The sequence below is a fragment of the Tachysurus fulvidraco genome, chromosome 12, assembly GCF_022655615.1.
Source record: "Tachysurus fulvidraco isolate hzauxx_2018 chromosome 12, HZAU_PFXX_2.0, whole genome shotgun sequence".
NCBI classification, from domain to species: domain Eukaryota; kingdom Metazoa; phylum Chordata; class Actinopteri; order Siluriformes; family Bagridae; genus Tachysurus; species Tachysurus fulvidraco.
The window spans coordinates 17219083-17242415 of NC_062529.1; the positions used below are offsets into that span (position 1 = coordinate 17219083).

Genomic DNA, 23333 nt, shown 5'->3' on the forward strand with positions numbered 1-23333 from the left:
CATTCCTGCGAGAGGGAGACATTCCAGTGCATAGCCTTGTAGACGCATTATGAGATGGTTTACACCAACAAGCCTGGGCACGTTCGTGGCAAATTAGCCACAGGAGTTTGTGGCTTCTTTGTAGTACATAGACAGCTGCCGTGTACTTGAAAATCCGTGGATTACGTAAGAGAAAGCACTAAAGCTTTCTACCTCATTTTCAATGAAACAAGAGGAAACTTGCTTTGGGAAACAAAATAGCTCATGTTTGCCCACATCTGAGTGATATGAATAAGGCTGACGCCTGCCTTCCTTTACTGCTGATTGCACTGCCTCCCTGTAGGATTGACCTTCATTTGTTTAGCAGATGCCTGAGACTCAGGGAGTTACAGTTGACCCACAACTCACTCTGGCAGAAAGCTCAATGTGTAGGAGGCTAAATACATCAACAGTGTTACATCTGGAAACATACTTCTTTCCCTGCATTCATACAAGCAATGTCACTAATATCACTCTAAGTATGTCTTAGTATGAGTGTGGAGATATTTCTACATCCCTAACAGCTGTAATTTATTCAGATCACTGTTACCTTCGATTGAAATGGATTTTTAGAATTTAAAAACAACCAGGAAATTATTAGATAACGTTGATATTTTTCCCATTTTTGCACATCAAACATGGTTGAATTAGAACCAGCTACACATTCTGCATCACTGGATTGGATTTTTTTTACAGGATTTGTTACTTTACTCTAAGTGAAGTTATTAATAAATATTAGACTCTGTGCTCCTAAAACAGTTGCTACACTTAATTGGGATGTAGGATGAGGTAGCTTAGTGGTTAAGGTGTTGGACCACTCACCAGAAGGTTGTGAATTTGAATCCCAGGTCCACCAATCGAATGATCTTTTCTGCTCACCACGGTTGTAAAGAGCTGTTACTTAAATCAATATTTGAACCAGTCTGACCTCTCACCAAGACGAGGGTTCGATCCTTAGCACTGCTGCTTATTAGATGCCTTTTGTTTTGTGCACCATTCTGTGTAAACCCTATACGGTTGTAAGTGAAAATCCCAGGAGATGAAAAGTTTGTGAGATACTCAAACCAGCACAGACTTACATTTGCTGTGAACATTCATGAAGCTTGCCTTGTGCCTATTGATGTGTTGCGCTGCTAGCACATGAATGGCTGACTGGATAGATGCATGAATGAACAGGTATTCCTAACTGCCTTACCACAGTTGAGCTCCACTGCCGTGAGGGTGGCCACGGATCGGCCTTGCAGACGGCCGGGGTATTCACACGTGGCAGCAGCCTGGGCATTACCAGACTCTGCGTACTGCTTCAGTAAGTCTGCCAGCCACAGAAGTTCACAGTCACAATTCAGTGTGTTTGAGTCCAGACGCCTAAGCAGTGACACACACACAGATTTTATCTCCAGTCAGTTAGATTTTACTACTTTTATCTCCAGTCAATTAGATTTTATCTAACAGTAAGGGATATGAACATTGTTTACATGTTGCACTTTTTAAAAAAAGCTGAACTGTATTGTAAATGTTAACATGTATAATGGGAAATGTAAATATCGCAATGCAAATCATTAAAAAAAGTCAGAGGCAAGATGACCCTTATTTCTATGTAGGATTTAAAACAACGAAGCAGCCTTACACATAAAACCTGACACTGATAACATCCATTCATTCTGTTTTTTTTTAACTTCTAATCTCTCAATGTCAGGTTTCTTAGTACAATTACTCAGATTGCTCAGCTGGACTTGTTCTTTACATCAGACTTTTACAGTTATCTCAGAATTTGAGACTGCCCTGCATTATGTGACCTTCCTCTTGTGTGCTGTTTTGCATTTGCTCTGAGCACTCACAGTCTCTTCATGGACTGTAGATGGGAGAAAGTCCCCAGTGCAAGGTGTGTTATTCTGTTGTTGTGCAAAAACCTATAAAAAGCAGACAAAATAACACAAAAATAGTGTCACGAATTGAGTGAATATCCTATCTCTCCACAAATTCGATGATATACATCCTATAAAATGGCATCAGTACTGGAATGCTTGAGTTTAAACATTCTTTCTGATGTATTTACAGGATATTTTACAGTGTATACGTGATAATAAATACTTCAGAAATTTACATTTATAGCAATGCGAACATTTCGTAACGACAAAATATGGTAACGAGAATCAGTTGCAAATCTTTTGCATGAAACTGGTCAACGCTGTCCTCCGAGTTGTGAGGACCATATGCTCCCTTACAGGCTAGTCCTCTGAGACGGTCTTATTTTATACAGGAAATAATAAAACCACATTCCCAGAGTTTGTGTAATCACTCCTTCGCTCTTTACCAAACATGTTCTGGACCTTCAAACAGAATTCATCATCGATCATTTAGCAGCATTAAAAACAGATGAGCGTGCTTGCTGTATATTCAGAAACAGTGCCATCTTCCATTAAGCACAGGCTGAGCTGAGAGACACTTCCTCTTTCCATCTGGCATATGTCCCATGGACACACTAACCTACAAAAATATTCCATTCTGATATGTCTGGGGAAAAAAACAATATTTTTTTTCAGCAAGCAGCAGCAGCTTTATAAGCACTTCCTGCACCTGGGATCTTTAAGAGTCCCCTGTATTTCCTTCTCTCTTTGTGTTAGCCCAGGTGGCTCCTCCATCCTGTTCTCAGAGGGACTGGAAAACGAATGGCTGGATTCCAGCACATCACCCGTAAACAGAGGTGAAATAAAGGAATCAGAGCAGTTACCAAACTCCAAACATCTGGTATGAAATCCAAGAGGAATGGAGGGGTGGGGATAGAGGAATGGAGCGGGTTTGTTGGGGGAATAAATGCTTTCCAGTGGTCATCTTCACTGCAAGTCTGGTTCATGTATAATTTTGGGCAAAGTAAGACAGATTTTGATTTCACAATATACATACATTCCACAGATGCAACACTGAAAGCTGATGCTGCTGTAAAAATTCTCCACATCACCACGGGGCTGATTACATTTAAAAAAAAAAAAAGGACAACTATAAAATATGTATATAAAAAAAGTCATTCCAGATTTTGCAGGAATTTGAGAACAGAATCTTTTGTACATCACTCTGGATAAAGGCGTCTGCCAAATGCTGTAAATGTAAAAATGCCAACATACTCCAATGTCATGTCGGTTCTTTTCAGTTCATTCAGGGCATTGCCATTGCAAAACAAGCAATACGATCACTATTATCATGAATAGAGTTTACGCAGTGTCTGAGATCACCCTCATGCATCTACATGACTGCTTTGATCTGCAGTCCAAAGCCTCATATTAATGTTTAAAAATGGTACAATGAATGGATCCTAAAGGATAAACATCAGTGAGATGATATCCTGGAGGGACTCACAGTCGTTCCAGCTTGGGCAAGTGAATGAAGGACTCGGGTTCTAACGCTTCAATGTTGTTGAAATGGAGATATCTGTAAGAAAAGAAAGAAGAGACATGATAAATACTGTGCATTTATTTCTTACAGGAACTGTTGCTCCTCTGTTTCTGCTTTAGTATTCCAAATATTTTTTATTTCAATTTTCAGCATAAATATGAATTTGATAGGCATGTGGTTTAATACTAACACACCCAGAAGAGATTCGTAAGAGTTTCAGTATGTGATTGCTCAGAAAAAAAAAAAAAAAACACCCATGAGAAAATGTCTTTCCAGCATTTGCTTAACTGGCAGAAAATCAAAGAGCAAAACAAAAAAAAGGGAGATCAACTGGATCATGTGCAACAATTTTTGGCAACAATTGAAAACCTGGCAATTTTTTATATTTATTTTGCTTATTCATAGCTAGCTTGTTTTTGTGCCAGACGGCTTATAACAATAGACACAAATCAATTATATTCATATCTGTTACTTTGTACAAAACTAGTCAGTAATATAAAATGACAGAATTATATAGAATATAAAATAACCATTTAAGTCTATAGTTAAAAGGCCAACATGCAAATGAAACAAAGGTACAGGTTTTAAATCTAAAACATCAATCTAACAGAAGTTGTATGGATTTCAGTCTTCTAGTCAGTTTTGGTGGTTGCTGTTGTTTAATGCTATTATACCAGTTTTAGCTGACAGAGCCGAAAGAATGCATTGACTATATGCTTTTTTTAAACGAGTGGTCTGGTTTGTCATTACCCAATCAAACTAAACTGAATACATGATAATAAAACACAGGCATCTGCAAAATAAGCTGTGTTAGTATCATTTCTGACTTTCTCACACATATTTGAGGTTTTGCTGAGAAAGGTTTAAATGCCTATGGGAGAAATAAACCAGCAGTAATAAACATACACATAGCAAAAGGCTAAATAATTAGGAGTTATAAACATTTGGTTAAGTGTTTTGCCCTACAGGCACAGCATAAATGCGTTTGCCCTCTTGTTCTGTCCCTGCGATGCCACATCCTTCCATGACCCGAGGGCTAACTGAATATGCTCCCTGAGAAAGAGGGATGGAGAACTCTCACTTATTCACGGCAACACTAACCAATCGTGACCATCTATTAGCTCATGCATGTGGAAGATGGCAGGCAGTACTTTACTTTCTTATTCTGCCCTGTGATGCATGTCAGAATGATTTGGAAGAGCTGGCTGCTGGGTGCGAACTGGAGAATTCAACTAGTGAAACCCAAAAGCCATGCAAGCTATAATTAAAGCAACAATAATTAACACAAGATTCAGCAAATGAGGCATTACTCACTACTACTACCACTCAATAATAATAACAGTAATAATAATAATGATAATAATAATACCATCACTATCCTATTATGATTCCTAATACCAATACTACTGCTAGCCATTTCTACTAATATAACTATTACATTTGCTAATAATAATAACATGAATGATAATACTATTACTACTGCTAATAGTAGTTAGACTATTCCTATTATCACTATTACTACTGCTAGTTAATACAACTACAACTATTACTACTGCTAATACTGTTATTACCATTACCCTGACTACTACTACTGCTACTTCTATTATTACTGCCACAAATGCAATTACTACTACTACTATTTCTACTACAACTACAACTACTACTACTACTACTACTACTACTAATAATAATATTACTATTATTATTATTGCCACTAATGCAATTACTACCACTACTGCTACTATTACTATCATTATGACTACTGCTAATGCTATTTCTAATATCGCGACTGCTACTTACTTCGAATTATTACTACTAATGCTAATACTATTACTAGAGAAGAGTAGAGGGTACCATTGCTATCACAAATACTACTACTAGTCCCTTTTCCTGTATAGTCAGATAGGAGGCCCCGAAATGTGCTCATTTTGTCATGGGGACCAGATGTGCCAGATCCAGAGGTTAGGGGTCATAGGTTAACACTACAAAAACAGCTCGCTGCACATGCTGCATGGATGTTGTCAGTAACACGCCCGGCCTTTAGAGTTACATGTCAGGTGCATGGCTTTGCTGTCAAAATGATTCATGGCTCGGCCACAGACTTTGTTTACTTTGATCCCTACATATCTTACCACATAAACTGACCCTATTAAAATTGCCAAGTCTTCTCATGAGAAGAGAAATTTATAAGAAAAGAAGGCATGAAGACAGAGTAAAACAAGACAGGGCAAGATAAAAAAAAGTCACTTACAGTTGTTCTAGAGAGACCAGGCCCTTGAACGCTTGTCGGTCTATCGACTGGATTTCATTCTTGTACAAATAGCTGTGAAATAAACAGGTGTGTTAAAGAAAACCCAGGCAATATGGACTAATGTGAGAATGCTAGTTCTATAATTAAATCATTCTCCAAATCATTTTGTCTTTTGGTATATTAGAGCTTTTTATTAAGCTTAGAATTTACAGGAATCATGTGACATACTTCGAAGGGAAAAAATACACAATTACAACAGCAGTACAACAGCCAACAGCTATCTGAAATGTATTTATATCAAACAGGTACAGTTTCTGTTGCTTGATCTTGCAACGCTGAATTTTTTACATCTATACATGTCTGTTTTTTACAAGTATACATAGGTACAGATTTAAACAGATATGTTAATGATAGCAATTCACAAATCTAAAAGCAAAGTATATATTAGACAGAAGAAAACCCTGCATGTTTAAACCTGTTCGCTTAGCCCAGAGCAGTGATCTGACAGGACAAGAAGGCCAGCATATTGTCTGTTACTGAAATGGTTTGCTTTATCAAAGACAGTGGAATGTGAAGGGGTGACTGCACATATGGACATGAAAGTTTGGTGCTGGCAAAGCAGAGATGCACCGTGGGAAACAGAAACTCAGTCTCTCCTCTAGGGAGTGGGGGGTTGAAGCAGTCAGCTGTTCAGAGTTTGGCTAACTAATAGAAATACTCTTGAAGCTTGACTGTTGATTTTCCACATATTATGTTTCCTTACAAAAATACATCTCAGTCAGACTCAGCAACTGCTGAGTGTTTGGTCAAGCATTAAAGTAAATATATGGAGAACCTGAAGGACTCCATTAACAATCAATTATAGAACACAAATGAGGCCAATACAATTCATTCATACTTATTGGACCATCAAAACATAAACGTGGGATGAATTTATTAAAAGATATAAGTAAATAACAGGCTAAATAATACAAAAAAAAGCTTGTTTTTTTTTTTTTTTTTTACCAAAATGATCGTTTTCTGCCCATAAATTATTCCAAATGAACCACAAAACATTGAACATGAAAACACGCAACATGAAAATTTACAACATTTATATTCATTTACATTTTAATCTTGTCTATAGGTTCTGCTGCTGGGATTGTGCTGTTCAATAAGTAATTTGAAAAGAATGTAAATGTAAACTAAGCAGGTTTGAAAACTACGAGATATATGCTGAAGAGAAACATACAGTACTTTAGAAAAGTCTGCTGTTTTCAATGCATTATATTATATGAAATAATTCAATATAGAGAAATTCAAACAGGAAGGAAATTTTGAACCTTATACAGGTGTACAGAAATGGAAGTAATAAATCAGGTTTAAGTTCCATGTGGACCACCAAGTAAGCACATCAGACTCTCGTTACTAATTACTTTTACCAGATGCCAGAAATTTTAAATAATCCCCAGTATCCGTTTCTTTCCAATAGCCGATTCATAAAACGACTCCGAATCAAATTCCAAATCATACTTAAAGAACTTTACACATTGTACCAATGCAATTTTTTTAATATCCCTGAGAATATTTGTTCTAAATCTTGCCTAGAAACATCATTTGGCACTAATCCGATTTCACTCAGCAAGATCCTTAAGTCTTAAACACTCAATTAAGGAGTCATTTCAAGACAATTTGAAGCAAACCCGCACGGCAGAGGTCATGCGTTTGTGCTATTGTCTAAGGTTGAGTCATCTGTAAACTGACTCAGCTTGAAAGAGTCTTTTCCAAACCACAGTCTGTAGGATTAAGGTTGGGTTTTAGACCAGGGCCATAATGATATCAGATGTAATAACAGGAATGAACTAATGTCTGGTTTGGATTTTTGGACCTGACTGTAGAGATATTTGAAGTGTCAGGGTGCTCACACACGTAACTTTATTTAACAAACTTACTGACTGTAGAAAATGGACTTCATGCCGCCTGCTGAAAAACATAACAGAACTATTAAACTGTAGCTTCCCACAAAAGCTGATTATATGATTATATATATTTATTTGTTTCTGACCAAATGGCCCCATTTTGAACAAAGGTCTTCCGAGGCAAATAAAGAAGTGACCCAAGAATGACCGTAGCAATCTGCGACTCTTTTAAAGCTACATGCTTACTAATTACACTCAGAGGTGAACGGTTTCATTAGGACTACAATTACAGGCACACAGCATTCCTCACTGTTTAACAATATCCTCTCCACTACGGAGCACACCCTCTCACTATAAGGACTAATAGGAGAATGACTCCTGTCTTTTTTACCCCTAGATTACCGTCATTAAAAATACAGGTTCTATAAATATACTGTGGACGAACATGCAATGAAAATGCTTCTGTGGTCATTCTCACCTGCAACTGCTGCTAAACTAGCTTGAAACTGTCATATGTATATGAATCTCACATCTTTAGCCATTAACATAAGGAATAAAACACTGGTAAAGGACAAAAAAAAATCAACAAATGTGTATTCTATAGCATATTCTGTATATTATAGTGTTATCACAGAATAATACACTGTAATAATAATAATAAGAATAATACATGACCATAAAATGTTGAATCAATTGATGTGGTGATTACATTACAATTGCACTATTATATTTATTTATATTATATAAATCAGTCTGGTTATATTATTCAATCATTTCTATAATTTGAAATTAATTTGTTTTGGGTATATCACCCGTGTTTAAAATATTCTAGGAACAATATGTTAAAACCCTTTCGGAAAAATAAAGAAAGAAATAAAATAAAATAAAATAAAATTACCATTACGAATAAAGTTTAAGCAGCACAGTGCTATGCTGGACACCTTAGAGTTAAAGAAAATGCCCTGAAAACCCTCTTTCATTATTAATGCACGTTAACATATGAGTCAGCCGGCTAGTCGACCTGGGGAAAAATCTACAGACGCATAAAGGCGTTAAAATGGGTGAAGCAGGTGTTACATTAAAGAGCAGAAACGTGACCATACTGCCTGGATGTAAATGTAAATGCAGACAGCACATTTGAGGCTTTCTTATCACCTACATGACTAACAGAAGTTAAGTGTGGGAAGGACTGACTGTTATTTAAGCTTTCTCTGTTCTCCCGTGCCTTTAGGTGACAAATCTCAGACACCTCAAAGCACAGCACAGGCTATTAAGTGCTGTAATGTGTGAAGTTTTGTTTTCCTTCTCAAACAATGGTTGTCAAGTCTCGAGATTCTCGGAGAGCACAGTTAAGCGGGAACTCTACTCGGAATGATTGAGATTAATGTGGAGTGTCTGCATGCGGATAGAAATGACTCACGTCGTGACCTCTCCTTAAAAATCAAACACTCGATATCAGGTGAGAAACAAATGTCAGTGCAGGAGTCCACTCACAGATATTTCAAGTTCTCCAAGTCCTCAAACGTTCCTTTTGGGATTCTTCGGATGTGATTGTTGTTTAAAAGGCTTTGGGGAGAAAACAAAACAAAACAAAACAACAGAACAGAACAGATGGTTATACAGTTAAGGATCAGGAATTCTGTCAAAGAACACTTTATGTGGAAAAAATGAAGAAAACTCCTTAAAACAAAACAAAAATCTTTCACTGACACAAAGCGAATGCTATGAGATTTTTCCATGCTTAGGTCTATAACAGATTTCAGATTCTCACACAAATCAGATGTCTTATTAAAATAACAAATAAGGTTATGTAGAGATGGAGAATAATGGTAATGCAGCTGCTGGTCATTCAGAAATCATCAGTGGAGCATTTAGAGGAAAGCTTCAAACCTCGTTCCAGAAACTGATCTATTCCAAGAGTCAATGTTCTGGTGCAGTGATATTTTGCTGATGTTCCTGTAAGCTGTTGTTTGTCTCTATATAGTATATAGTAGTATAAGGAATAAAACATGAAGATGTGCGCTATAACCATACTACACCATAACATAACTTAACACCCAGATTTGCAGAACTTTTAAACTTAAATTTAAATGTATTACAGAGCAGCTGTGTGATGTCGATGCTCGTTACCTATGATACATAGACTTGCATTTGTCATAAACACAATGCTCAGAGAACATTAAGATAAAAAAAAAAAAACATTCTGTGAGGATTATGAGGTGACCTGCACGTGTGGCCTGCCGAACAAACCGGCGGCCCAGAACACGCTGTCAAAGTAAACACACGCTCAGGAAAGTTTGTCTCATGAAAATAAAGCGAGTAGGCCTGATAGCATGGGATACGTACAGCGTGTTGAGGTTCCTCAGTCGTCTGAAAGAGCCCGGCTGCAAGTCTTTAATTTTGTTAAACCTCAGGTCTCTGTTAAAACATTAAAACAGAAGCAGGCAGTGAGGATTATTAGATACAACACAAGAACACATAGACACGTACTCGACAAGACAAGCTTGTATGAATAAGAAAATAAAATACACCTCCTTAACATCAGGTTTGACATCAACATGCGAACCGTGCTTCTGACTGCAAATCTGTGATGTTACTTGTATTGGTGTGTCACAAAACATGGCACTATGTGTATAACAGTTCAGGAAATATTGATAAGTGTGCTCTCTGTCATAGACACTGTTTAAACAATTGAAAATCAACAACCAGCATAATAAAATATTCCATGACATTCATGATTGCCTAGGTTACTGGCTTTGGCTCATTTTGGCCTTCGATCTTCACAAACAATAAAAACCGTCTACTAGGAATCTGAGCAGCCTGAAGGTATGAAGCGGTATGAAGCATCCCAGATCAGCCTTAAGATGGCCTTTTCGCTATTTTTATGTAGGAACTGCATAATCTGGTGTCCATGTTCTTTAGAAAGCTGTCTGCAATCTAAATATGTCAGCAGGTTAATGTAAAGAATCCCTAAACAACATGCTGTAGTCACAACAGAGATAGCTTTCTGCTTGCAGGTGAGTTACAAACTCCTGATCTATAAACTTCAACCTGGTTCATAATTAATTTAAAGGATTATTTCAGGACATACAATGCACCATATTAAAAAATAGTTAACAGAAAAATTTCAACCCAAAAAACAAACAAACAAACAAACAACAACAAAAAAAAAACTTGTTTTTTTTGCGGAACTTGCTAGGAAAACTATAGATTTAAAAATACAAATCTGAATTACTATATTTATTTGTTTATTTATTTCATTTTTTTCCTTTTTTTTGCACTGCTGCAGTTGAATAAAGTCAGTAAATGACTCAGCCCTGTGTGCTCCACGTCTGCCATGTAGGTACTGCCTGTTTGTAGACGCTGGGCCCAGCTCGAGTGCTGTTTGTGTGTTGTGGCATGCTCAGACAGAGCCAGAGCTGAATTCCACAGGCCTTTCACAATGCTGCAGGCCATACTTTCAGCAACGGCACAGAGCTGCTGCCGCACCGCTTGGAAACTATGCAGCACTCGGACAAACACTGCTGACTGTTTGGACTTGCTGAAATGGGAAGTTTTCTTCAGTTAAAGGTTAAATATCTGACTCGAAAATCCAACATAAATACGATTCTCCTTCCAATACCTCATCACTGTGGAGTGCCTGAGTGAACGTAATGTAGGGGAAAATAATCGGAGAGCAGTCTGGAACAGGAAATCGGTCATTTGTCTAGAACTTAATGGAGGCTGCAAAAGAGTAACATAATAGAAAGTCGGTGGCCATGGAATATACTGAAATACTAGAAATATTGATCATTGGAATGGAATGAAATGTTCTCAATACATTTCCAAATAAATCTCATGCATTCAATCTCCAATTGGTCCCTCCAGGATTTTCACGGAGTATTTGTGCAATTGCTGCAGTGTCATAAAAAATGTCTTTTTATGGCAGAAAACTACTTGAAGTGGTGAAAATGCAAGAGGATGATTCTGTAATTGCTTCCTATGACATTTGTGCTCGTGTCCAACACACGTCAGTGGATGCGAGCTTAGGGCTTGTATGGCAAAACTGAATGTTGTGATGATGTTACAAGACACGTCTCGGCCCAAATCTGCAGAAAATCAGCTGTGTTTTGGAAAATCTCAAGCTCCTTTGAATATCGCTGAGTTTCCTTGATCTCCTGGAGGGACTGAAGAAAAACAAGTGAAGAGAAACTGAGAGAGAGAGAGAGAGAGAGAGAGAGAGAAAACGAGAGAGAGATTTTCCACCTAGAAGATGCACCTTTGTCTAAAATGTCTTTTTCCTCTTCAGATTTTGTGTACCATGTTTAAACATCAATCTATCTAACATTACCATAAATATAGAATCCACAAAAAAGCTAGCTTCCATAAACAGTCCTCCTCTCACCAGCTTCTATTTTGTCTTCCTCGGTCTTAAAATCAACAAAACAAAACAAAACAACTTGCGTGTTACCAAGAAACCAAAAGCAGACGATTAAACAAACCTCAGCAACAATTATTTGCTTTTCGTTATGTTTAATTGTTAGATTACGTGGCATGTCGATTACACGAGTCCCGATGAAAGTGCAGTTACTATAGCAACCATAACATTAGAACAAGCACAGTAATATAACCTCAGTAAAAACACATGTACCTGTAAATATGCTACATTACTCAGATATGATTATCTTAATCCTGGTTTTCACTGTAATGTTTCCCAAAATTTTGAAGAATGTTTTGAAGCAGATGGTTGAAGCTTGTTGTGTTGTATAGGTTACACTATGAGTTAAGCAGGTTTAAAGACAATGTGGCATTGTGTGTAATCAGCATATTATTCTACAAGTCAGATCCCTGCATTGTTTACAGTATGCTCTGTGTTGGCTTATCACAGTCCCTGTGTTGGCTTATCAGGACAGGAAGCAACATAGAATATGGCTTCGCTCATAACACAAACATTCTTCTATACAAGATTTGCAAATTTCTTGCTTTAAGCTATTAAACCCCAACCTGAGGCCGTTCTGATCCTTTTGTCTTTGGAAGAAACAGTATCTAGTGGTTGAAAGAAATTTCATACACTAACCACGACATCCAAGTTTGTAAAAATATGAAAACGGTATATTTTCGTTCTCAAGCAAAAGTTTTGTACATAGTATTTGCATAAAACCTTCTCCACTGGACATTCCCACACGGGTTAGGGGATGTGTGTAGTGCAGCAGGCTCTCAATGAATCACACTACTGGCATGAAAACATATGCTAGCAGTCCTTACATTTGGTGGCCCCCTTCCACCGATTACGTATAAAAAAAAGCAAACAAATAGTGTCTGTTTATATTCCTGGTCAGTCTGAAGCGCAAAAAGCAACAAAAAAAAAAGCAACACTCGATGCCAGAAAGTTCGGCCTGTAGGTACAAGTGACATCAGACGTGTGAAGAAAACTGAATAGATATATACATTTCTATTCGATTTCTATGTAGGCTGTTCTTGAGAAAACCTTTTGCACACAAAATCTTCAAAATAGGTTTTCAGGTCACTTGCGTGTGAAAAGCAGCTTTACAAAGAGGTTCTGAAGAAGTCTTTCAAAATACCACACGATTCTGTGAAGCACTGACATTCTCCAGAACTGGAAGCAAAAGCTGATAAGACGCAGAGAATAGAAGTGCTACTGAATTAAGGGCTATGATTTATGAAGGCTGGCTGAATATAGACTGACCCAGCTTTAGATGACAGGGTGTGACTGGGTGAGATAAGATTCTGAGAGTCTGTGACTCAGGCGAGGTTTGGGCTTTCTTGGCAAAGAGGTAAGATTTCTTGGAGCATGAATTGTGCCAAGTCTGCCAATCTGGGTATAAGTGTGTGTGTGTGTGTGTGTGTGTGTGTGTGTGTGTGTGTGTGTGTGTGTGTGTGTGTGTGTGTAAATATCTACTCAATACCCGCTGCACTACACACATCCGTTATCCCCTATGAGAGTGTCCAGTTGAGAAGGTTTTAAGCAAATACAGAGTGACTTGCTGAAGTAAAGTTAATCAATGAGTCAATGCATTTCTGACTAATATTAGACAACGATGGGACAGAAAAACGGGTTTGATTACAGTTTATAGAGCATTACTGAGAAATCACCTGAAAATCCACCATTCGGCTTTTTACAAGCACAGTTGCTGGCTAACATTTCTGATTCTGCACAGCTGGTAAGATTATCACACCCTCCTCTACTCTTTTGAAACCAGAAATGGTGGAAATGCTTGGCTTCCTGTCTTGTCTTTGCATCTGTGTAATTCAATGGTTGATTAAGGATTCTGGACAAGAAAAATCGTGCGGTGGAAAAAATCAATATCAGAAAATATTACAAAGGAACTTTAGCTTTGAACGAGTCAATAGTATAAACTTACGGCCTCAAAAATGATCACAAAAGTGTTAGGATTAATATGCTGTGTGTGTGGAAGCAAAAGGCTGGAAATAACAGACAGGGATGTTGAGTGTAAACCACAATCAGATGGAGTCTCTATTGGGAAATAAAATATCAGCATCCTCAAAAAGGTAAATCAGCTCAAAAAGGGAAATCAAATATTACACGTTATATTACATACATAGTTTCATATTTTAATCGTAAATAACAGCACCCTAGTTTGTGGATTTAATGCTAAAAATATTAGTTATCTTCTTAATTACATAGGAACTCATCGGTAATATGACTGGTAGAATGTGAGGATCCAAGCACTAACAATCATTCAACACCATAAACTCATGGCCAAAAGCTAAAGAAGTAAACGAATGGCATGACGCTGAACGCTAAGTATTCGCTAATGAGCACCACTCGTGTTTCTAGCATCTGACGATAACATCTCTGTAATCCTGATAACTCTATGATAACTCTAGCGTGATTTCTCATGCCTTGAGACTGTGATGTGACCCAAAGTCGATCCATGACAACAGTTAAAAACAGGATGCAGCAGCTCTGCTTCTTGTAGCTCTGCTGCCTGCCAAAGCGTTCCCTTAGAGGAAATTCCACCGTTCGGACGTGCGGATGATAAAGCTCTTCCAGAAGGACAGCACAATACAAACCAGAAAAAAAAAGGGAGACGGCGTTCTGTCGGAGTCGAGCTTGAGGCAGAAATGGTGACATTTGAACTGGATTGAACAAAAAATGTGCTAGCTTCCCTGTACAGGTACAAGCATTCATTATTCATTATTCAATTAATAAAACCATCAGAAAATTATTTTATAGGATACATTTGTTCTTGTCACCACACTGAAGTTGGCAGTTGAAGTGTTCAATTCCTTTTATGCTGCAGAAATTCCAACAAGTAAAATATTTCATTATTGAAGAACATATATCCTTTTTCATTTAGAGAAACAAGTTAATTCATGTTACTTCTTTCCTGTTATCTCTCTCTCTCTCTCTCTCTCTCTCTCTCTCTCTCTCTCTCTCTCTCTCTCTCTAAAAACACACAAAAAATTGCAGATCGTCATCACCTCTGCTCTCCTGAAAACTGTCCCACTGTTTCCAGCAAAGCATTCCGTCATATCCGGTTTGCTTCCTGTTTACAGCTTATAACAGCACAGAGCTTTTAGTTTAAATACAGATTCATCTTTGTCTTGTCACGTACACAACTATACCCGGTAAATGTAGTGAAATGCTTTTGACTGTCCGTATCATAAATGTAGAATAAAAATAGAATCATAATAGATAAAAAGAAAGCTGTCTTTCCAGCATATGCGTATCTATATACACTTAACACTCTACAGAATAAAGGTGTGATGTAACAAGTGTTATACCTTAACAAAGCTGGTAGACTTTTTATTTCTTAAACAATATGTATCTAATGTTTATTTATAATCATTTGAGAAAACCAATAAGGTTAGTATTTAACAGGTGCTGGAAATCTTCCCAGAAGTCTTTATGGATTGGTGTGTATGGGAGCACGGTTGCTTCCTGGAAATATTCTACTGACACTCGATGAATTTAACTTCAACAGTTCGACACTGGACTATACATACACACTGCATTTAATACAATGATCTCTCTGTTACCACTGGATACCATCCGATGCACATCCGTGACATTTCTGTATCCGTACATTTTCTGTTGCACCTTATCATATTTTATATATAATATATAAAATATAATGTGTAGTAATAGCACGGTGTGTACTGACTATATGTATGAGCATATTGCACATTTTCACCTTTTAATTTCATTATCTGTATTTTAATTGTTTCTTCAATTTCTGAAGTTCACTCCCAAGAATTACATTTACATTTACAGCATTTGGCAGACGCCCTTATCCAGAGCGACATACATAAGTGCTTAAATCTCTAACATTGAATACATTAATGCTGGTTCACTAGGTTACATACTTAAGATACCATGAGTTTAAAACATTTGTTCAAAGTTACAATGAAAAAGTGTCAAAGGTTTTTTTTTTGTTTTTTTAATGCAAAAGATAAGGAAAGAAGTGCTAGGAAGTGTTTCCTGAATAAGTAGGTCTTCAACCTAATTTAACTCACCCAGGCACCAGTGCTGTGGTGATGTAACAATAAAAGTGACTTGACTCGATGAGTGCTGATGAGCGAAATACTGTTAAAAAAAACATACACTAGCTTATTTTTGCTGTACGAAAAAAAAAATTATATTTTCGAATTTTGCCTACTGTTCGACTCCTAATAATTTATTGTTACTGCTGTTGCATCACTTGCAATGAAGCCTGGCTTTCTCAGATGAGAGTGTTTCAGCACTGGGGAACATTTGTTTGCCATGTGTGAAAGAGTAAAACAGTTCATTTGGGCTTTCACACAAACAGCTGGTGCAGAAGGATCATCTTGGGAATTGTAGATTGATGATGTCAAGCTAAACAAGAATAAAACTGCCTCCCACATAGAGCAGGAACATTCCCAGCATTCATTACCGCTCCATTCCAAATACAGTCTCAGGAGTTGTATGTAGTGTTTGGGGAAACGTGTATTACAAGTTCTGTTTGCCTGCAGAATGCTGGAGCAGGAATGTCTCGAGGGAATAATGCAGCACACATCATGATGGGAATCATTCCCCGCAAAATGATTTAATTAGGTGCTCTTTCCATCCAGAAACAAGTCCCTGACCAAGTGAGTTTGGATGACACCACCTACGTTTAATTTACAGTCAGTTCTATCAAAAATAAAGAAATAAAGAATAACTGCAAAGAAAAAAAAGTGGCACATATCGTGTTCTCGATATTTTCTGCTAAGGCACACGAGAAAAGAGAGGCCCGTATTGTTTCTTTTGATAACCGTTGCCCTGCTAAATATCTCCCCGTGCAAATGAGCAAAGCTTTAGGGATTTTTCTGGCTTGGTGTTTCACAAAGCTTTGGAGGATGAGCTCCGGACAAAGCCTGACCACAGCAAATTGCACACAATGCTGCTTGTCTTTCTCTCTGACTCACTCTGACTGGGACGCCCGTTTCAGAAAAGGCTGCCCAATTCTGAATGGGATAAATAAAAGGTGGTGAAACGAGGAAAAGCCGTCGGCGTCTGGCTATAATTTTGGCCAAATGAAGTGGCCTGACTTTTGTAGCCTCTGTTTTAAGGGGTTGTAAATGTGGCCACAAATCAAGTGATTACTCTCTGATGGTGCTTTTTCTGTCATACCACCGGTCTGTTCTTCACCACGGATCTGCAAACCTCCAGCATTACTCAGCTCAGCCTACAGTCTCTTAGTCAACACTCACACCACATATAATTCTAACCATACTGACCAAAATGGCTGAACACTTCCTGTCATGCACAGCAGCTGATATATGCAGTAACACATTTGCTTTTTAGATGCATTCCTCATCTGTGATTCCAGTACAGGGATTCAACAGGGATGGACAAATCCTTAACTATCAAAAACATATGCTAATACCTGAATCAGCAACTCTCTGGCTAACGTTCAGCTATGCGCTGCATGGTTCTCTTGAGGTGCGTAAAAAGCACATTCGAGTCTGACTAGCGTCTGACTAGCGAGTAATTCAGATGACTGTGTGTTTTGTTAGGGTTAGTGTTATATAACAGGTTTTAATGCTGCAATGAGCTATACTTCACTTTTGCCACCGTTTCCACATCCCTTCCTGTTTTTGATTCGGGAAAAGATTCCTAGCTAATTTATACAGCTATCAAAAAAAGAAAAATTCAAACCAGTCGGTTTCTGAGTTGGTGGCTTTCGGCAAAGAGTGGACACACATGTCAAAAGACAGCTCTTCTCTTTTGGAAAGTAAACAGGGAGTACTTTTTTCGAAGTGTCAGAATAAAACATAAAATAGTCCTCTCAGGATTTGGCGATAGCATAAATTTAACGGCAATTCGAAGGCGCGTCACGTGACATCGTCATAACAAGAGTTCAGCCAAAGCGCACTTCAATTCACGTTCATCCATCACTCGTACAGCGATTATAGGAAGTCATCACACGCATGTCTTCACTGCTAGGAGTTTCAAAGAGGAATCCTGAGCTGGTGTAGTGCAAAACAAGCACCAAAACTCCAACGAGCTGCATCACAGATCTGAAAAAAGGAGCCGCAACATTCTCAACCTCCAGCTGAGAAAGAAAACAACAACAATTCCTCCTGAACTCCTTAACTCTGAGGTCCTCCGACTACAGCAAGCACCATCAAATCAACATGGCTGCTGAACAGTACGCAGTGCTCTTACCTTTACAAGTGTGATGCTGTATAAACAGGTGTTTACTTTAGACCAATCAACACACTGATATTACGATCTTTCTACGATGAGAAAAATACCTCATTCATCACAGTTAGCTGACTTTGCAGTTTCATTATGGGTTTAAATAACGCAGCATAAATATTAAAGCTACCAAACCTCGTTGTCTAATCACCGTGAATGAAAAGTGTAAAGTGATTTGTACATCTCTGAATGCACAGAACTAACACCTCAGTCTTCTCACCTAGCCAGACCTTCAGATTGACGGCAGAAGGTCTAGACTATGTAGCAGCTTTAATTGGTCAAGGACAAGAGGGCATCTGATTGATATGTAAAGCAACCAATCACAGCTAGTTTTTTTTAGGAGGGTGAAAATGTAAAGCTCAGACAAAATCATAAAATTGTCCATTTAAGAAATGACTGTGTCTATACCGGGAACTTGTATAGTCACGGCTGTAAACACCACGACCTCATTCTTCAATGAGGGAAGTAGAACGTCACGGCGGCTTTGGCGGATCATTAAAAAAAAATCATGGCAAATCTTGTAAAATCGGGCCGATCAGATGACGACTTCGAAACTCCTGAATTGTTTCCAACAGCGTGAGGCTGAGACTGCCAACTCAGCACATTTCAAGCCTAAAAGGGTTTTGCTGATCCTGCGCTCTCGCTGATCTCTAAGCTTACAACATTCTGACCATGTCAGAAAGCAAAGAGCAACTCATTAAAAAACAAAGCTGACAGTTCTCCTTCAGTGACTTTGATAAAAGACAGGGCTATCGTGTGATATATCAATACGTTAATAGGACGCAGGAACATTTATAGAGATTGATATTTTCTGATATCCTTCACATCGTCGCTTCGGGCGTAAATCCAAATTTCAATCTTAATATAAATATAATTTTTATTCATAACTTTTATACACCTGTAAAGCTGCTTTGCGACAGTGTTCACTTTTAAAAGTGCTAGACAGTTAAAATAAAACTGAATAGAATGAAACATATCGCAAAAGCTTATAATCCTGCAGCCGGTTATCATCATTGAAAATCATTGAAACATCTAAAGCCTCAGGAACTTGTACAACTAAAGAGCTAAGAGGTGCTTCTGTTGTACCTGGAAACTGAACAATGTTTTAATATCTCCTTTGAATATTTTGGATGCTTATCTTGTGCTCATGTGCGATAGTTTGGCTCAATGTTCCTCGAACAGTACACACGCTAACACCTTCGTAGGAGTTACGCTGAATTGACAAGTACCACAAGGAGTAAAATAAGATTGTTGTTGAATGTATTCAATTCAAATGCACACACTGGTTCCATGTAATTGATCATTAAAACTATTTGTTTTACTCCATCCAGGGTGTATCCTGCCTTGATGCCCGATGACGCCTGAGATAGGCACAGGCTCCCCGTGACCCGAGTAGTTCGGATAAGCGGTAGAAAATGAATGAATGAATGAATGAATGAATGAATGAATGAATGAATTAACTATTTGTTTTTTGTACATATAACATGGTCTGAGAAAACATCTAAATTTAATCCTATGGTTCAACATACTCAAGCGTTAGGGTTAGAGGTAGAGCTGCGAGATGAATTGTTATTATCGATAATAATAATAATTATAATATATTCCTTCCTTCCTTCCTTTCTTTCTTTTTCAGTTAAGCAAAATATATTTCTTTTTTAATGTACAAATATGGCTCATTTTCAATAGCTCCTAATGTCCTTTGCAAATAAAATAGAGAAAAAAGAAACATAATATAGAATCAATTCAAGAGAAATGATCCATATCTTTATATAATAAGTAGGCCACATCTTGGCACGTCTAGAAGATTTACACAGTGACTACAACGCTATGACATCATGCATATGCTTGCAATCGCATAAACACCTCATTACACGATAAAACAAAAAAAAAAAACAAAAAAAAAAACAATAGGTTTGAGAAAGCGACTCCTTCATCACAAGCCAAAAAGCTGTAAAGTGAAAGCAATCGTTTCTCCATCTGAGAAAGTGGTAGGATACGAGAAATACTCAGTGTCATTCCTGAGAGGAAGTTCTAGCCACAGCATCACCTCTAGAGATGACAGCTGGGAGAAAAACGAACAAGCTCGATGAGTCTTGTGCGATCACCTGATACAACCTCGCTACGTGAATCTCTGAATTTCTCAAAGACTAGCGCTGAAGAGACGAAAGGAAATCAGAGGCGGTGTCAGTGTCACAATGAATAGTCTGGAACTGTAATGTGATGACTGTAAAGCTCAGTTTAAACCAGATGTCAGTACAGTGCTGACAGTACTATAAAGTGCTGCTGGCTGATGATGCTTCTTAACTAAGCCATAAGACAGGAAGTAGCAGTCATGTGATCACGATCTTTCTGCTTTTTTTATGGCAACACCGGTGCATCCGTGTGATAATCTATGGCACTTGTGTGATAAATCTAGTCCGCTCTGTCTTTCTTTTCTAGCATTAGAGTCTTCACGGGTTGCTTATGTTGCCAAATGCCGCTGTCAATCATCCTGTGAGCCACGCCATGCCCGCGGTCACGTTCGGTTAAAATTAAGGTTTTTGTGTAACTTTAGTTATTAATAAATAAGAATGATGGAAGGGGTTTTCCTTCTGTTGGTGATTGTGTTAGGAAATGAAAGAACATCTGTATGACAAAGGGAATTAGACAGAACCTAAACTTAACAGTGAACTCTCAGAAATCTTGTATTATGATGTACCTGTGATGTGGCGTTAAAACGGATTGAAACTGTTATGCTGTATTTGTTCACAGACATGTTTATAGCAGCTATAAACAATCGTCCCCTCTGCAGCCTTTATTTTTCTGTTCTAGTGAAGTGAATACTTCCTTCTGTCCTTGGAACAGTTACAGCTTTTACAGATTTTCTGTGTGAGTGGTACAGAAGTGCTGACACTGGAGACTCCGTCCAAAAATAAGAAGTAAACATCTCACAGAAAAAATCCACCAATATGGCACAGAGACATAGGATGTGTGTGTCAACAACAACGACAACAAAATATGGATCAGATATCAGAAGAAAAAAAAAGAAGAATGAGAGTAACAAATAGAAAAGACTGGAAACATTTTGCTTCCGAAAGACATGATTGTATTGTGTAACATTTATACTTCATTCTATATCATATTTATAATGTAAGTGATGAAATCACAAGTCATGCGTTTAGCTCTTTCTTTCTTTCTTTCTTTCTTTCTTTCTTTCTTTCTTTCTTTCTTTCTTTCTTTCTTTCTTTTGCAGTGAAGTATTTTTAATCAAAATATATTTAGTTTTTAAGATCAGTGCTTCACATAAAGAGAAATCCAAATCCGGCAGATATATCGATATTATAATATCATATCGCTTTCAGAAAAGTATTCATCCATCTACTGTAATTTAGTAACACCTTCCGACCAATCAGAATCGAGAACTCAACAACAGTCTGGAATTTCACATGGCACCATCATAAAATATCTGATTATGCATGCGCTACTGACTCATATTTCACACTGATAAAATATCCCCGTTTGAATATCTGGACTTCCATCACGTCTACAGGTTACATTCTTCCCTGATTCGAATCACTGTGCCTGAGGTGAAGCTTTCTTCATCCAGTGAATATACTGTACGATTTACAGAAGAATAATTGGAAGGTGAAGTGGAAGGGAGGAGCTTAGGGATAAGAGAAGCCGAGCGCATTCGTGTCCCGGCTAGCACAGACACGGCACGCAGCAGGTGGCTGTGTTAAAGCCTGCAGGCGTGTAAAATGCAGTATGTAACAACTGCTCCGGCTCTCGCGTGGATGAGAGCGTTGTGTAAACGCAGAGCCATGGCAGGATGGAAAGAACAACGAATCATAAAGAGATCAAATGGATGAAGGGGTAATAAGGCAGGAAGCACTTAGAAATGGGCGAGTCTGAGATCTGGTGGCCTCTTTGCAGATGTGTGATCTGTAGTAAGTGCTCCGAATAGAAGCCTGTGTTTGTGCAGATGTATAAGAGCACGGGAAACCAATGAATGCAGATATCACACGGGGCTGTTAAATCTGGCAAGGGGAAAGAGTTAGGCGCTCGAGGTTCTGACTTGAGACCAGTGGAAGAGCGTCGTGTTTTCCTGTTGTTTTGTTGTTTACTTCCTGCAGTCTCGTCTAAACAGGCACTGATTTCTGGTGCACGGAAAGATCTGACGCTGACTATGACATCATGACTTTCCTATGGCTAAATCAAGCGTGCAGTTCAGTTGACTTTCTTCTCTTTGGCGAGCGAGCGTTATGCAAGACAATAGCGTGACTGTTTCGTGTGCAGTTAAAGGTCTTATGGCTTGACTTAATAATTCCACTTGCCTGCCAGACTAATAAACAACTGTGAACCAGGGACATCTAATCGAATCAAATGCTCTGCTCAAAATTGCTCAAGACTTTACTTTGCAAAAAGTTGTTTTATTTGATATTGCAAATCTAAATTGCTTAAAAAGAACAGAAGAAGTGTGTAGAAAGAGATAGAAAGCATGTGAGTGACACTGCATTACGGCATACTGTGTGTGTGTGTGTGTGTGTGTGTGTATGTGTGCGTGCATGCTCTGAGACAAAAAGCATGCTGGTTGACTCTGTACACTCTCCGCATTACATTATGTGTGTGAGTGTCTGTAGTTTTCTAAGAGACAGTAAACACTTTACACTCTGTGTGTTAAGAGACAGAAAGCAATGTGTGTGTGTGTGTGTGTGTGTGTGTGTGTGTGTGTGTGTGTGTGTGTGTGTGTGTGTGTGTGTTTGTGTGTCGTGTGCTGGCACGTGCTATTACATTCCACAGTCCCTCGGAGGTTAAACCGGCTATTTCAAAGCATTGTTCCATGGCAGTGGGTTAACTTACCCTCCACACTTATATCAGCTACCTACAACATTAACAAACCAGCAGAAAAAAAACATCCGGACTGTTCCGTCTCAGCATGGGAGTTTATAAGGAAGTCATCCCTTCACTTAAAAACTAATCCCACACATGAAGCTCTTGCAAAATGGAAGACAAAACATCCTTTTGTATGACTAGTAATAGAATTTAATCCCCCCCCCAAAAAACTGTTGTACTTAATGTACTTAAACTGTTGAGAAAAGTTGAGTAAATTTGGTACGAGTATAGAATT

At 38.1% G+C, this 23333-nt stretch overlaps 1 protein-coding gene across 1 annotated transcript in view; it reads right to left on the bottom strand.

The window, feature by feature from the left end:
- LOC113659556 (peroxidasin homolog) overlaps positions 1 to 23333 on the bottom strand; it is a 47580-nt gene that overhangs the window by 22206 nt on the left and 2041 nt on the right. The window contains exons 2-7 of the mRNA XM_027172420.2: positions 9904 to 9975; positions 9052 to 9123; positions 5660 to 5731; positions 3373 to 3444; positions 1857 to 1928; positions 1214 to 1383 (exon numbers count right to left, since the gene is read on the bottom strand). Of these exons, the coding sequence (XP_027028221.2) occupies positions 1214 to 1383; positions 1857 to 1928; positions 3373 to 3444; positions 5660 to 5731; positions 9052 to 9123; positions 9904 to 9975 (530 nt within the window). The remainder of the gene's footprint in view (positions 1 to 1213; positions 1384 to 1856; positions 1929 to 3372; positions 3445 to 5659; positions 5732 to 9051; positions 9124 to 9903; positions 9976 to 23333) is intronic.